This window comes from Monodon monoceros, unplaced genomic scaffold (genome assembly GCF_005190385.1).
Source record: "Monodon monoceros isolate NGI ecotype Baffin Bay Population unplaced genomic scaffold, NGI_Narwhal_1 Super_Scaffold_12, whole genome shotgun sequence".
Taxonomy (NCBI): domain Eukaryota; kingdom Metazoa; phylum Chordata; class Mammalia; order Artiodactyla; family Monodontidae; genus Monodon; species Monodon monoceros.
The window spans coordinates 150,461,164-150,475,875 of NW_021703768.1; the positions used below are offsets into that span (position 1 = coordinate 150,461,164).

Genomic DNA, 14,712 nt, shown 5'->3' on the forward strand with positions numbered 1-14,712 from the left:
GACCACGGCCCGAACCTGTGTCCCCTGCATTGGCAGGTGGATTTTTAACCACTGCGCCACCAGGGAAGCCCTGGTCTTCTTCTTCTTTTTTTTTTAATTTAAGTTTAGTCAATTTACAATGTTTCAGGTGTACAGCAAAGTGATTCAGTTATACATATATATACATATAGGTACACATATTCTCTTTCAGATTATTTCCCATTATAAGTTATTATAAGATACTGAATATAGTTCCCTGTGCTATACAGTAGGTCTTTGTTGTTTATCTATTTTACATATAGTAGTATCTACCTGTTAATCCCGAATTCCTAATTAATCCCTCCCCAGTACTGGTCTTACATGTAAGCCAAAAGGTACAGCTAAAAAGCAGAAGCCGCCTTTGCCCAGGGAATGGATTCTCCAGTTTGCCATATTGTATTCCTATGGTCGAGTTGTTGTTGCTGTTGCTTTTTTTCTTTTTTAAGTAAAATATTCCTTGTAGCCACACCTTTATTCAAAGAAGAAAAGGGAAATGTAGACTAAGAGGGTGTCTGTGTCTTAAAGGAAGAGAAGAACATTCAATGGTGTTTAATATAAACACAAAGTTTGTGTGTGGAAAGAATACATCTTAAATCAGAATTAAGCAACAACTCCAGATGGCACCTGACTTTGCAATCCCTCACCTAGTTCTTCCGGATCCATCATTATTGGAGACGTTGAATAGTACTGCATCTCATTTGAGCTTTGAGTTGATGTAAAAGAAATTCTCCAAAGTGGCTCTACTTGCTAACAATTTTACCTTAAGGGTCTAAGAAAAATTCTAGGACATTGTTATGAAGTTTGTGCAGACCTAGTAAGACCTGATTCAGGCCTGAAAGAAAGAAATAGCCAAAACTTAAGTCCTTCCATCCTTTAATGTACCACGGAACTTCAGCTTTCAAAGCACTTCCGGTTCTGTCTCACCTAATTCAACCCCGTGAAGTTCATGGGGTGAGATTCCATAGATGGGGAGGACCGCGGGGGCCCAGGAGGCTGAGTGCCTTGCTAGGAGTCAGACGGGTAGTCTGTGGAAAAGCACCAGACCATGAACCCTCTGCCTCCCAAGGCCTTCTGGACAGTGGACAGAGAAGGCGGATGGCAGGAGAAAAGAAGTGGAAATGAAAATGGGAGACCTGAAGAGAGGTGGCGGGTTAAAAGGGGCAAGGAAAGTGCAGAAGAAGGCAGACATTAAGGGGTGGAGATAAGGCAGTGGAAAGGGTGGGGGACTGCTTCCAAGGAGAATGAGCTTAGACAGCATACCTGGGGCTGTTGGTGAATCTCATTCCATCAATGGCAAAACTAGAGCAGAGAGGAGGTGGTTTGCCCGGAGATGTCCAGCACTTTGCCAGGTGGACACTAGAACGTGAATCCAAGTCTCCTGATCCCAGTCCTGGGGTCTTCCTTCGGTTGGTCACAGGGAAGACGGGCCAGTGGGCAGAGAGACGAGTGAGGGCCTGAGGCAGGCAGTATCAGAGTCGCAAGAGGCGTGGACGGAAAGCTCTGCCTAAGGCTGGTAGTGCCCGGGTGGCCAAGTGCCAACCATTTTCAAGGGGCGCACACCTTCCACAGCTTCCGGCTCGAAGGCGGCGTGGGAAACGCCCCCACCCCCACCCCGCCCCCAGTATTCGGGGACTTTCGGAACCTCCTGAGAGATGGTCAGGGGATTTTGGAAACATCATGGCAGGAATCAAACGGCCGATATTTCTGAACGACTGCAATTTCCTAAGAAACATTGGAGATGAAAATGGTTAGGAAGAAGGCGAAATCTGCCGAGGGGCATTCGTGAATTTCCGAAGCTTCTCGAGGGGCATTCGGGACCTCTCGGTTCTTTGCGATCTATTCGAGAGTCAAGTCTCTGGTAGATCCGTTCGTCGCCTAACTCCTAAGGGCGACTTGGGCAGACTGTCCCCCGACAATTTTCGGAAGTGTTAGGGATCGGCCCGAGAGTGGTGCCCTCTAGCGGCGGAAATTGTCACCATTCCCGGCCTCCAGGTTGGGCCGGCACGCGCAGACGCAGTTGCGCGCCGGCGGCTGTTCAGACCGGATGTGGTTGCTGCTGAGGTCATTTCCGGCGGGTGACGGTGCGGACGGGTCAGAAGCGTAGAGGCGGCTGCAAAATGGCGGCGCCTGAGGAGCGGGATCTAACACAGGAGCAGACAGAGAAGCTGCTGCAGTTTCAGGTAGCAGCGAGTACTCGGTGAAGCGAATGCCACCGCGGGCTAGGGAGTGGGTCCCTAGAGGAGCCCAGAACCCTGCTCAGATTGGGCCCGAGATTCTTCTCAGACCAGCAGGCGGCCTCCTCCCCCCCCAGGCGCCAGTTGCCCTGCTTGCTGCCCCCGGCGCCCGAGCCTCTGTCGGTCCCCAGCCTTCCAGGAATGGCTGCGGGCAGACCCGCTCCCCCTCTCTCCCCTCAAGAGGGTTAGCTTCCCGGGTTCCCCTTAGCGGCGCCCGTCCTCAGCCATCCTTTTTCCAGCCTGGTTACCGGTTGGACTCTCTCCGCCAACGACTGTGGATCTACTGGGATGCTTAATCCCCACCGTGGAGTTGGCTTCGTTTCGGGTCTCTGGAAGGCCTCCTACCAGCCTCCCATGCCATTTCCACAAACGTTTACTGAGGGCCTCTTGGGTGCCAGGCCCTGTGTTGGGCGCTCTGGTGGCAGTGGGGTCAGGATTAGCCCCTGCCCTAAAGATGTGGGAGGACACCTCGTAATGAAACAGTGCATGATAAATGTCATCAGTGCCGTCTGACGGGGTTTATTACCCCGGGCTTATTCCTGGGCTCACGTTCTTGACTCTGCTTGAGGAGGGTGGGAAACTTGCTGGAATCTGCCTCCTTTTAGTGGATGTTTGGGTTAAGAACTTTGGACACTATGCACTTTATCCCTGAGTTGGAGAATCTGGTTGGAGGAGACTTAGGTAACCTTGACTCTGTGTTACCCTGATGGGTACCAGTTTCTTTATTTCTAGAATACGTATCTTAAAAGTGTTTATCCCCTAAGGATGTTGTGGAGATCAAAATGAGTTTATGGATGTCTAAAGGGCTTTGTAAACAGTAAACTGCTCTTAAACAGTATTGCAACTATTAATCATTATTTAACTTAGGATAGAATTAAAGTTAGTGGTACGCTTATTTCCTAATATAAAATATGCTAAATATTCATTAATTACACAGTATTCACCAAAAACCTTAGTGCTCAGGCAATAACAACAAATGGATAGAATACCATTTATTGAGTATGGTGTTGTAGGTACTTTCCTGAAACACTTAATATACATTATTGTATTTAATGCAACCCTATGAGAGTCATACTGTTACAATCCCTATTTTAGAGATGAGGGATATGAGGCTTAAGAAGTAACATGCTTAGGTTACACAGCTAGTAAGTTGTGATGTCAGATTTAAAACCAGGTCCATCTTTCCAGAACCCTTCCTGAGCTCTTGACGTGTGTGCTGTACAACCCATGTAAGTAGCAGTGTACACCTGAAAGTGGAATGCAAATGCTCTAATATTGTATTTTTTTCTCTTTGCAAGTTCTCACTTTTCTGTGATTTCCTTGATTTCACTGCAGTTAATTTTGAAGTGTTTTCTCTTAAATCAGGCAGTGGGTTGGAAGTGTATAAATTGGAAAATACTGTCATAGAAGTAGTTGACATTTGTTTGGAGTTTTGAGTAGAGAAATTGATGACACAGCACATTAGAATTAAAATGAATAAAGAGCAGACAACTAGCTTCTACTTCCTCACAGACTACTAATTTCAGAGTGTTGTTTAACTCTGGCAGATCATTTTATCCCTTACTACTCTTGAGGGATAAGCCCCCATGTTGTTTAAAGTGTTAAGAGGTGAGGTGAACCATAAGTCGTGAAGTGCTTAGTCTGGTCCTGGAAGAACATGAATATGTGGTAGCATTTCTGAGATAAAGTGCATAGGAATCTCTGTTTTTGTCTTCATTGGCTGTCTCTATCAGTAAGAGAGGTGAGTAGCAGGTTAAAGTTGTATTAAGATTGCTTTATGAAATTGGATTTAATAAGACAAATACATGTTACATTTGTGTATTCTTTAAGCAGTTGCTTGGATCAGGTTCATCATCCAGATTACCATTAACATCCTCTGAAATTTACTAGGTGTCAAGCGTTATACGAGGTATTTGATGTACATTAACTCTTTTAAACCTTTTTGTAACACTGTAAGGTGTTAACCCCAATTCAGTTTATTAATGAAGAAACAGGTTCTGCGAGGTCAAATAACTTGCTCAGGTGGTAAGTGGCAGAGATTTAGAAATCCATACCCATAACCATCTTGCTTATAACCTAATGGAAAAGCCAGACACATACATAAATAATGAGTATTCTGCAGTATATTAGTGCTCATGGTGTAATATACGTAGTAGTATAAACAAAGTGCTGTGGAAATTTAGGAAATGATAGTATTGATGAGGATGGAGGGGGAAAGAAGGATGGCTCAGTAGTTACCATTAAGTTTCTACCGTGCCTTAGGCGTGGTGCTAGATAGTTTAGAACCATTATGCTTAATCCTCACAATAGCCTTGTAAAAGTGCCACAGGTGATATGCCTCCTCCTAGGTAAGGAAACAGGTCTAGTAAAGTATTTGCTCTAGATCATTAAGCTCTTAAGTAGTGGGGATGGAATTAGAATTAGAAATCTAGTGGATCTGGATCTGAACTTAAAAGCTGGACTCTTTCCACTGTACTTTGCTGCTTTGAAGGAGGAATGGAATAACAGGTGGTGGGCAGGAGTATGTTCAAAGCTGAGGCATGGATATGAAATAACGTAGAATGTGTTTGTTGTGATGGATTTAGAGAATTGGAAGATGAAAATAACACTGGAAAGGTAAATTACAGCCAGATTTTGGAGGCCTGTGCTCAATGGTTTAAACTTTAATCTGTAGGCTTGAAGAGCCATCAAAGATTTTTTCAACTAGAGAGTGAAATAACACTAGGTTTCAGCTTTGCTTCACTAACAGTATGGAGCATGTGCTTGGAATCTCCACAGGGGTTAGGACAGAACAGGATGACACTGCTAGGAGTCAGTTTTCAATAAGTTGCTTCATTTGATATATTGAAATTAGCAAAAGTGAAATATTTTGGAAATCTCAGGTTTCCTCTATTTCACTTTTTTTGTGACATATGATTTGATTGGAACTCCTTAGGTTATATTTAGCAGGCTTCTAAGTCTGTTTGATGTCTTTTAAGATTCTTCTAGTTACTTTCTCCTGTTTATTTTAGAAGCAGTTGAATATGAATAACTAATGCCGTATTTATTTTAGGCCTTCCCCATTTTCTTCAAATGGGAAATAATGAGTTTTAAGAGGAGCTAATACAAATATGGGGAAGGTCAGTTGTATTGAAGTCCATGTTTCCAAATTTCCAAGTATAGCCGATTCCCCTGGTGTCTTGGTTTACTGCCTCTAGGTTGCTGTTTGAACACCTTTAGAAGGATGACATGGATAAAGAGAGAAGCAACTAAAGGAGCTATACATGGCCAATAGAGGAAGAAACAGTCCTTTTCTGCTTGTACAGGAGTATGAAATTTTGAGATTCGAAGGTGTTTTTGTTTTTGACATTGTTTAAACACTTTTTGAGCATTTACTTTATCGAAAGTGCTCTAGATCCATTGTATCTTTAAGTCCTCCCAGTAAACATGGTGTAGGTTCTGGTATTGTTGAGTAAACTAGGATCAGGAGATAATTTACCTAAGGTCAGTGATGAGCTTAGATTTGAATCCAGAACTCTGGATTCTCTTTCTTACTACCTAGCACTGCCGCTCTGGCCCTAGGTTTTGATTTGTTTTCAACAACAGGTAGGTGAGTAGGGCCAATAGAAACAGTATGGGACACTTTGAAGAAAGAGAACACAGCAAAGGAAGTCCAAAAGTGTGATTCTAATCCTGGACATCATCACTAATGTTAATTCTCTTAATCTTCTCTACGTGAAGATGGACTTTTTAAGGAGAAAGGAAGAAGAATCCCCCAAAGTGGGAATGAACAAGGAGGACCGTTCTCTCCCTTCCATACCCACAGGTATGAGAGAGAAAATGGGAGAGAGGGCTTCAGGGGGAGGATCTTCAGGGAAAAGCCAAGTTTCAGTTAGACCATGAAGATGAAGGAAGTGTTCCAGAAGTTAAGGATCCTAGGGGATATTGCTGCATAGCAGGGCTTTTAATTCTAAACAGAATCCTAAAAATGTGGTGTTACTGGGTCAAAACAATGTACGTTGTAAATTTTAATAGCTACTGCTAGACTGCTTTCCAGGGAGTTTTGGCAGCTCACACTCTCACCAAGAGGATGTGAGACGACCAGTTTCCCCACATCCTTGCCAGCACTGGATGGTGTCTTTTCAGTTTTTGTTAATCTGATTAAATTTTCAGAGTCCTTGTTTTAATTTGCATTTCTAGTGGTAGTGGTGTTTGTAGTTTTTGGTTTTGTTTTGCAGTCAGTTGAGTTTGAACAGCTAATGCAAACACTTGTTTTAAGCTATTTCAAATGGGAAAGAGTAGGGACATAAGAGTGAGGGATTGGCTTTGCAGATGTCCCACGGTATTATGGAAGGTTTGTTTTCTGGTTGCAGAATAAAAAGTGCTGATTTTAAGATTGAATTCCGTTCTATAAACTCCTGATTATGGATGAGATTGAGCTCCTTTTGGCTACTTATGGTTAGTTATTGTATAAATTCCCTGTTTATCCTTTGTTCATTTTCTCTTGGATTATTTGACATTTTCTTAGCAGTTTGTACGAGTTCTTTATGTATACTGGTCATGTATAGCAAATATTTTCTTTCGTGACATTTATCTTTGATCATTAATCTCTTCACTTACCCTTATTTAAAATTATGTCATCAAATTGGCATTTTTTTCTTTCTGGCTTTTGGATTTTCTGTTTTGTCTAAGAATGCCTTCTACTTAATGGCATTATACATATGTTCTTTTTTGTTTTCTTCAAAATATTTTATAGATTTCTTGTTAAAATCAGATCTTTAATCCATGTGGAATTAATTTTTTGTATGTATGAGATGAGAACCCAAACTTGCTTTTTTCCAGGAAAGACTATAGTTTAGCTGAATAGTCAGTCCCTCCCCCAACTGATTTGAGTAGTCCTCTTTATCATAGTGTACTCTGTTTTCGATAACCTATTTGCTAGTGGCATTACTGAATTAATAATAATAGCTTTCTACCAAATTTTACTGATAATATCTGATAGGACAGGACTCCTTCCCTATTCTTTTTTTTAATTATTGGTAATCCTTACAAGTTCTTTCATGTACATTTAAAAATCATTTTGTGAGCCACTATGGAGAACAGTATGGAGGTTCCTTAAAAAACTAAAAATAGAACTACCATACAACCCAGCAATCCCACTACCGGGCGTATACCCTGAGAAAACCATAATTCAGAAAGAGTCATGTACCACAATGTTCATTGCAGCTCTATTTACAATAGCCAGGACATGGAAGCAACCTAAGTGTCCATCGACAGATGAATGGATAAAGAAGATGTGGCACATATATACAACGGAATATTACTCAGCCATAAAAAGAAACGAAATTGAGTTATTTATAGTGAGGTGGATGGATCTAGAGTCTGTCATACAGAGTGAAGTAAGTCAGAAAGAGAAAAACAAATACCGTATGCTAGCACATATATATGGAATCTAAAAAAACCAAAATGGTTCTAAAGAACCTAGGGGCAGGACAGGAATAAAGATGCAGAGGTAGTGAATGGACTTGAGGACACGGGGAAGGGGAAGGGGAAGCTGAGATGAAATGAGAGAGTGGCAAGGACATATCACTACCAAATGTAAAATAATAGCTAGTGGGAAGTAGCCACATAGCACAGGGAGATCAGCTCAGTGCTTTGTGACCACCTAGAGGGGTGGGATAGGGCAGGTGGGAGGGAGGGAGGCGCAAGAGGGAAGGGCTATGGGGATATATGTATATGTATAGCTGCTTCACTTTGTTCTAAAGCAGAAACTAACACACCATTGTAAAGCAGTTATATTCCGATAAAGATGTTTAGGGCTTCCCTGGTGGCGCAGTGGTTGAGAGTCCGCCTGCTGATGCAGGGGACACGGGTTCGTGCCCCGGTCCGGGAAGATCCCACATGCCGTAGAGCGGCTAGGCCCGTGAGCCATGGCCACTGAGCCTGCGCGTCTGGAGCCTGTGCTCCGCAACGGGGGAGGCCACAACAGTGAGAGGCCCGCAAAAAAAAAAAAAAAAAAAAAGTTAAAAAAAAATCATTTTGTGCAGCCGTGGAATTATTGGAATTGCTTAAAATAATAATTTGGGACTGGTTGAAATTCAGGCACATGTACATTTCTTTATTCAGATGTCACGTGTCCTTTAAAATATATTTTTTAACTTTCCTCTAGTTTTTGGATATTCCTTATTACACTTATTCCTAGGTATTTTGTAGTTTTGGTCACCCTGTGAATGGGATATCTCTTTATTTCTAAATGGTTACTAATAAAAATGCTGTTGCATTTTGTACATTTATCTTGATTTTTTTGATCTTCTATCGAATTTCTTATCATGTTTTCTGATCATTACTAATTTTCTAGTTTTGTCTCTTGGGCTCTCTTTTTTAGTAACAATTTTATTGTGATATAATTGTCGTATCTTAAATGAACCCTTTTAAAGTGTGCAGTTCAGTGGTTTTTAGTGTATTTACAAAGTTGTGCAACCATTACCACTATTTACTTCCAGAGCATTTTCATCACCTCAAAAAGAAACCCATTAGCAGTCACTCTCCATTTTTCTCTCCTTCTAACCCCTGGCAACCACTAATCTATATTCTGTCTCCATAGATTTTGCCAATTCTGGGCATTTGGTATAAATGGAAGCATACACTGTACAGCCTTTTGTGCCTGGCTTCTTGCACTTAGCATAATGTTTTCAAGGTTCATCCATATTGTAGCCTATATCAGTACTTCATTCCTTTTTATGGCCAATAATGTTTCATTGTGTGGATAAACCACATTTTGTTTATCCATTTCATCAGTTGATGGCCATTTTTATTGTTTCAACTTTTCAGCTATTAATATTGATGCTGCTATGAATATTTGTATACCAATTTTTGGGGGACATATTTTCAGTTCTCCTAGGAGTAGAATTGCTGGGTCACATGGTACCTCTGTTTAACTTTTTGAGAAATTGCCAAACAGTTTTTCCAATGCAGTTATACCATTTTCCCTACCAGTAGTATGCGAAGGTTCCAGTTTCTCCACATCTGCACTAACATTTGTTAATCATCCATCTTTGAAACCATCCTAGTAAGCGTGAGGTATTAATCTCGTTCAATCTCGTTGTTTTGATTTGCATTTCCCTAATGACTGAAAAGATGGTTGAGCATCTTTTCATATGCTTATTGGCCATTTGTGTGTCTTCTTTTGGAGATACAAAATCAAATCTTTTGCCCATTTTTAAAAAATTGAAGTGTAGTTAACTTACAGTGTTGTGTTTCAGGTGTATAGCAAAATGATCCAGTTATATTTTTTTCAGATATTTTTCCATTATAGGTTATTACAAGGTACTGAATATAGTTCCCTTTGTTTCACAGTAAATCCTTGTTGCTTATCTATTTTATGTATGGTAGTTTGTATCTTTTAATCCCATACTCCTAATTTATCCCTCCCCTTTCTTCTTTTCCCCTTTGGTAACCATAAGTTTGTTTTCTATGTCTGTGAATCTGTTTCTGTTTTGTATATAGATTCATTTGTACTATTTTTTTAGATTCCACATATGTGATATCATATAATATTTGTCTTTCGCTGTCTCACTTCATTTAGTATGATATTTTCTAGGTCCATGTTGCTGCAAATGGCAATATATCGTTCTTTTTTATGGCTGAGTACTATTCCATTTTGTGTGTGTATGTGTGTGTATATACACACTACATCTTTTTTTTTTTAACTGAAGTATAGTTGGTATACAATATTATATAAGCTACAGGTATACAATGTAGTGGTTTGCAAGTTTTAAAGGTTATACTCCAATTATAGTTATTATAAAATGTTGGCTATATTCCCCGTGTTGTACAATATATCCTTGTAGCTTATTTTACACATAGTTGTTTGTACCTCTTAATCCCCTGTCCTTATATCACTCCTTCCCCCTTCTCCCCACTGGTAACCACTAGTTTGTTCTCTGTATTGGAGAGTCTGCTTCTTTTTTGTTATATTCACTAGTTTATAGTATTTTTTAGATTCTACATATAAGTGATATCATACAGTATTTGTCTTTCTCTGTCTGACTTATTTAACTTAGCATAATACCTTCCAAGTCCATCAATGTTGCTGCAAGTGGCAAAAACTTCACCCTTTTTTATAGCCGAGTAGTATTCCATTGTGTATATATACCACATCTTCTTTATCCATTCATCTGTTGATGGACACTTAGGTTGCTTCCATATAATGGCAATTGTAAATAATGCTGCTGTGAACATTGGGGTGTATGTATCTTTTCAAATTGGTGTGGGTTTTTGTGTTTTTGGATATATACCCACCAGGAGTGGAATTGCTGGGTCGTATGGTAGTTCTATTTTTAGTTTTTTGAGAAACCTCCATACTGTTTTCCACAGTGGCTGCACCAATTTACTTTCCCACCAACAGTGTATAAGGTTTCTCTTTTCTCTACATCCTCTCCAACATTTGTTATTTGTGTTCTTTTTGACAATAGACCTTCTGACAGGTGTGAGGTGATACCTCACTGTGGTTTTGATTTGCATTTCTCTAATAACTAGTGATGTTTGAACACCTTTTCATGTGCCTGTTGCCATCTGTGTATCTTCTTTGGAGAAATGTCTATTTTGGTCTTCTGCCCTTTTTTAAAATAAATTTATTTATGGCTGGCTGGCTGGCTGGTTGGCTGTGTCGGATCTTAGTTGCAGCACATGGTATCTTTATTGTGGCACACGGAATCTTTGTTGTGTCACGTGGACTTCTCTCTAGTTGTGGTGTGTGGGTTTTCTCTCTCTAGTTGTGGCACCCAGGCTCCAGGGCACGTGGGCTCTGTAGTTGTGGCATGTGGGCCCCAGAGCACATGGGCTCTGTAGTTTGCGGCACGGGGGCTCTCTAGTTGAGGTGTACGAGCTCAGTAGTTGTGGTGTGCAGGCTTAGTTGTCCCGTGGCATGTGGGATCTTATTTCCCCGACCAGGGATTGAACCCGTGTCCCCTGCATTGGAAGGTGGATTCTTTGCCACTGGACCACTGGGGAAGTCCCGGCCCATTTTTTAATTGGGTCGTTTGTTTTTTTGATATTGAGTTGTATCAGATGTTCATATATTTTGGATGTTAACCCCTTGTCAGTCACATCATTTGCAAATATTTTCTACCATTCTACCATTCCGTTGTCTTTTCGTTTTTTTGATGGTTTCTTTTGCTGTGCAAAAGCCTTTAAGTTTGATTAGGTCCCATTTGTTTATTTTTGTGTTTATTTCTTTTGCCTTGGGAGACTGATCTAAGAAAATATTGCTATGATTTATGTTCGAGTATGTTTTGCCTATGTTCTCTTCTAGGAGTTTTATGGCATCATGTGTCATATGTAGGTCTTTAAACTATTTTTATTTTTGTGTATGGTGTGAGGGAGTGTTCTAATTTCATTGTAGCTGTCCAGCTTTCCCAACACCACTTGTTGAAGAGACTGTCATTTCCCCATTGTATATTCTTGCCTCCTTTGTCATTGATTAACTGACTGTAGGTGTGTGGGTTTATTTTTGTCCTTTGCCCATTTTTTACTTGGGCTATTTGTCTTTTGTTGTTGGATTGTTAAGAGTTCTTTATATATCCTGAATACAAGTCCTTTATCAGATATATCATTGGCAAAAATATTCTCCCATTCTGTGGGTTGTCTTTTCACTTAATCATGTCTTTTGAAGTTTTTTAATTTCATGAAGTCCAGTTTAATGTTTTATCTTTTGTTACTTGTGCTTTGGTCATGTCTTAGAAACCATGGTCTAATCCAGGGTTACAAAGATTTACACCTGTTTTCTTTTAAGACTTTTGTAGTTCTGGCTCTTACACGTAAGGTCTGATCCATTTTTAGTTAATGGATATGAGGTGGGGGTCCAACTTCATTCATTTGGTTGTGGATATCCAGTATTCCCAACACCATTTCTTGTAAAGATTATTCTTTCCCTATTGAATAACCTTGAAACCCTTGTTTAAGATCAGTTGACCATAACTAAAGGTTTATTTCTGGATTCATTTCTGTTCCATTGATCTGTGTCTACCCTTATCTGTATCTACACTGCCTTGATTATTGCAGTTGTGTAATAAGTGTGAAATCAGGAAGTATGAGTCCTCCAACTTTGTTCTTTTTCAAAAGTGTTTTGGCTATTCTGGATCCCTTTCATTACCAAATAAATTTTGGGATCACCTTGTCAATTTCTGCAAAAAAAGGCAGCTGGGTCTTTGATAGGGATTGCTGTTACTCTAGATCAATATGGGGAGCATTGCCATCTTAACAGTATTAAGTCTGTCAATCCATGAATATGAGAAGTCTTTCCGTTTATTTAAGTCATCTTTAGTTTCTCTCGATGTTTTGTAGTTTTCTGTGTACAAATCTTGCACTTCTTTTATTAAGTTTATTCTTTTTGAAGGTACTGGGAAAGGAAATGTTTTCTTAATTTTATTTTCAGGTCGTTCATTACTACCATATAGAAATATAACTGATTCTTGTATATTGATCTCATATCGTACAACCTGGTTGAACTCTATTAGTTCTCTATTAGTTTTTTTGTAAATTTCTTAGTTTTTTCTATATACAAGATTATGTCATCTGTGAATAGATAGTTTTATTTCTTTTTTTCCCTTCTTGCTTAGTTTTAGTATAATGTTGAATAAAAATGGCAAGAGTAAATATCTTTGTCTTGTTCCTGATCTTAGGAGGAAATCATCAGTCTTTGACCATTATTATGTTAGCTGTGAGTGTTTCTTAGATCAGGGTGACAAAGTTCCCTTCTATTCCCAGTTAGGTTTTTATCCTGAAAGGGTGTCTTGGGTTCTTAAAAGGGTTATATGAGACAACGCAAGTAAAGTACCTGATAAATACTAGGGCTCTATCAAAAAAAGGGGCAGTTTTGGAGAATGTTCAATTGTACACATGTTCTGTTACATTTCTCTTTATTTTTCCAGGGAATATTTAATAAAGGGTAGAACTGAAAATTTGCAAAACTGTCCTTTTTTAAAACTGGAGTTAGAAGATAAGAAACACTTATCAAGTGGCCTAATGTATACTCGAAGGAGTGCAAGTCCTCTTCAAAAAGGATACATATAGAAAATATTTTATATACAGAAGACTTGTCTGATATTTTTCAAATTTACAGAATTAACCCTGTGATTTGGGAATTTAAAGTGTTGACAGTTAAACTTTGTAAAGTTTTTTCACTTGAAAATTCAAATTTAGCTTAGTTTTAGTATCCTTAGATACATTTTCCACAAGATTAGCATTAATACATTGTATTTCATTAGTTTTTGCCTAACCTTTTCATACAAAATGATGACATTCTGACGCTGTCAGCCCTTCTTTATTTGTTAATAGGGATAAAGATATATGTTCCCGCCCCTGTTTAGTTACACCGAGTTATAGTATATGTAATAAAGGCAGGATAAACATTTGATCCTTTCAATTATTTATTAGTTTTTAAATAATGAGTTGATTCCTAGCATCCTATGAAGTAACCATCGAGATTTTTAAATTTTTTATTTATTTATTTATTTATTTATTTATTTATTTATGGCTGTGTTGGGTCTTCGTTGCTGCGCATGGACTTTCTCTAGTTGCGGCGAGAGGGGGCTACTCTTTGTTGCGGTGCGCAGGCTTCTCATTGTGGTGGCTTCTCTTGTTGCGGAGCACAGGCTCTAGGCACGCAGGCTTCAGTAGTTGTGGCACGTGGGCTCTAGAGTGAAGGCTCAGTAGTTATGTCACACGGGCTTAGTTGCTCTGTGGCATGTGGGATCTTCCCGGCCCAGGGCTCGAACCCATTTCCCCTACATTGGCAGGTGGATTCTTAACCACTGCGCCACCAGGGAGGTCCCACTGAGATTTTTTCTTTTAACATCTTTATTGGAGTATAATTGCTTTACAGTGGTGTGTTAGTTTCTACTTTATAACAAAGTGAATCAGCTATACATATACATATATCTCCATATCTTCTCCCTAACCCACCCCTCTAGGTGGTCACAAAGCACTGAGCTGATCTCCATTTGTTATGCGGCTGCTTCCCACTAGCTATCTGTTTCACATTTGGTAGTATATATAAGTCCATGCCACTCTCTCACTTCGTCCCAGCGTACCCTTCCCACTCCCCGTGTCCTCAAGTCCATTCTCTACGTCTGTGTCTTTATTCCTGTCCTGCCCCTAGGTTCTTCAGAACCTTTTATTTTTTTTTAGATTCCATATATATGTGTTAGCATACGGTATTTGTTTTTCTCTTTCTGACTTACTTCACTCTGTATGACAGACTCTAGGTCCATCCACCTCACTACAAATAACTCAATTTTGTTTCTTTGTATGGCTGAGTAATATTCTGTTGTATATATGTGCCACATCTTCTTTATCCATTCATCTGTCGATGGACACTTAGGTTGCTTCCATGTCCTGGCTATTGTAAATAGAGCTGCAATGAACATTGTGGCACATGACTCTTTCTGAATTATGGTTTTCTCAGGGTATATGCCCGGCA

General features: G+C 39.8%; 1 protein-coding gene across 2 annotated transcripts in view; it reads left to right on the forward strand.

Annotated features, from left to right (window-relative positions):
* The first annotated feature begins 2,087 nt into the window (after nt 1-2,087).
* The window catches only part of FAF2 (Fas associated factor family member 2), a 57,074-nt gene continuing 44,449 nt past the window's right edge, over nt 2,088-14,712 (forward strand). Inside the window, exons 1-2 of one of the 2 annotated variants that reach the window (XM_029217201.1) lie at nt 2,139-2,198; nt 3,441-3,481. Coding sequence is in view for 1 of the 2 variants with exons in the window: in XM_029217200.1 (XP_029073033.1) it covers nt 2,136-2,198 (63 nt within the window). In the remaining variant the exon portion in view is untranslated. Of the gene's footprint in view, nt 2,199-3,440; nt 3,482-14,712 lie in introns of both variants that reach the window. The other variant, XM_029217200.1, reaches the window with a different exon arrangement.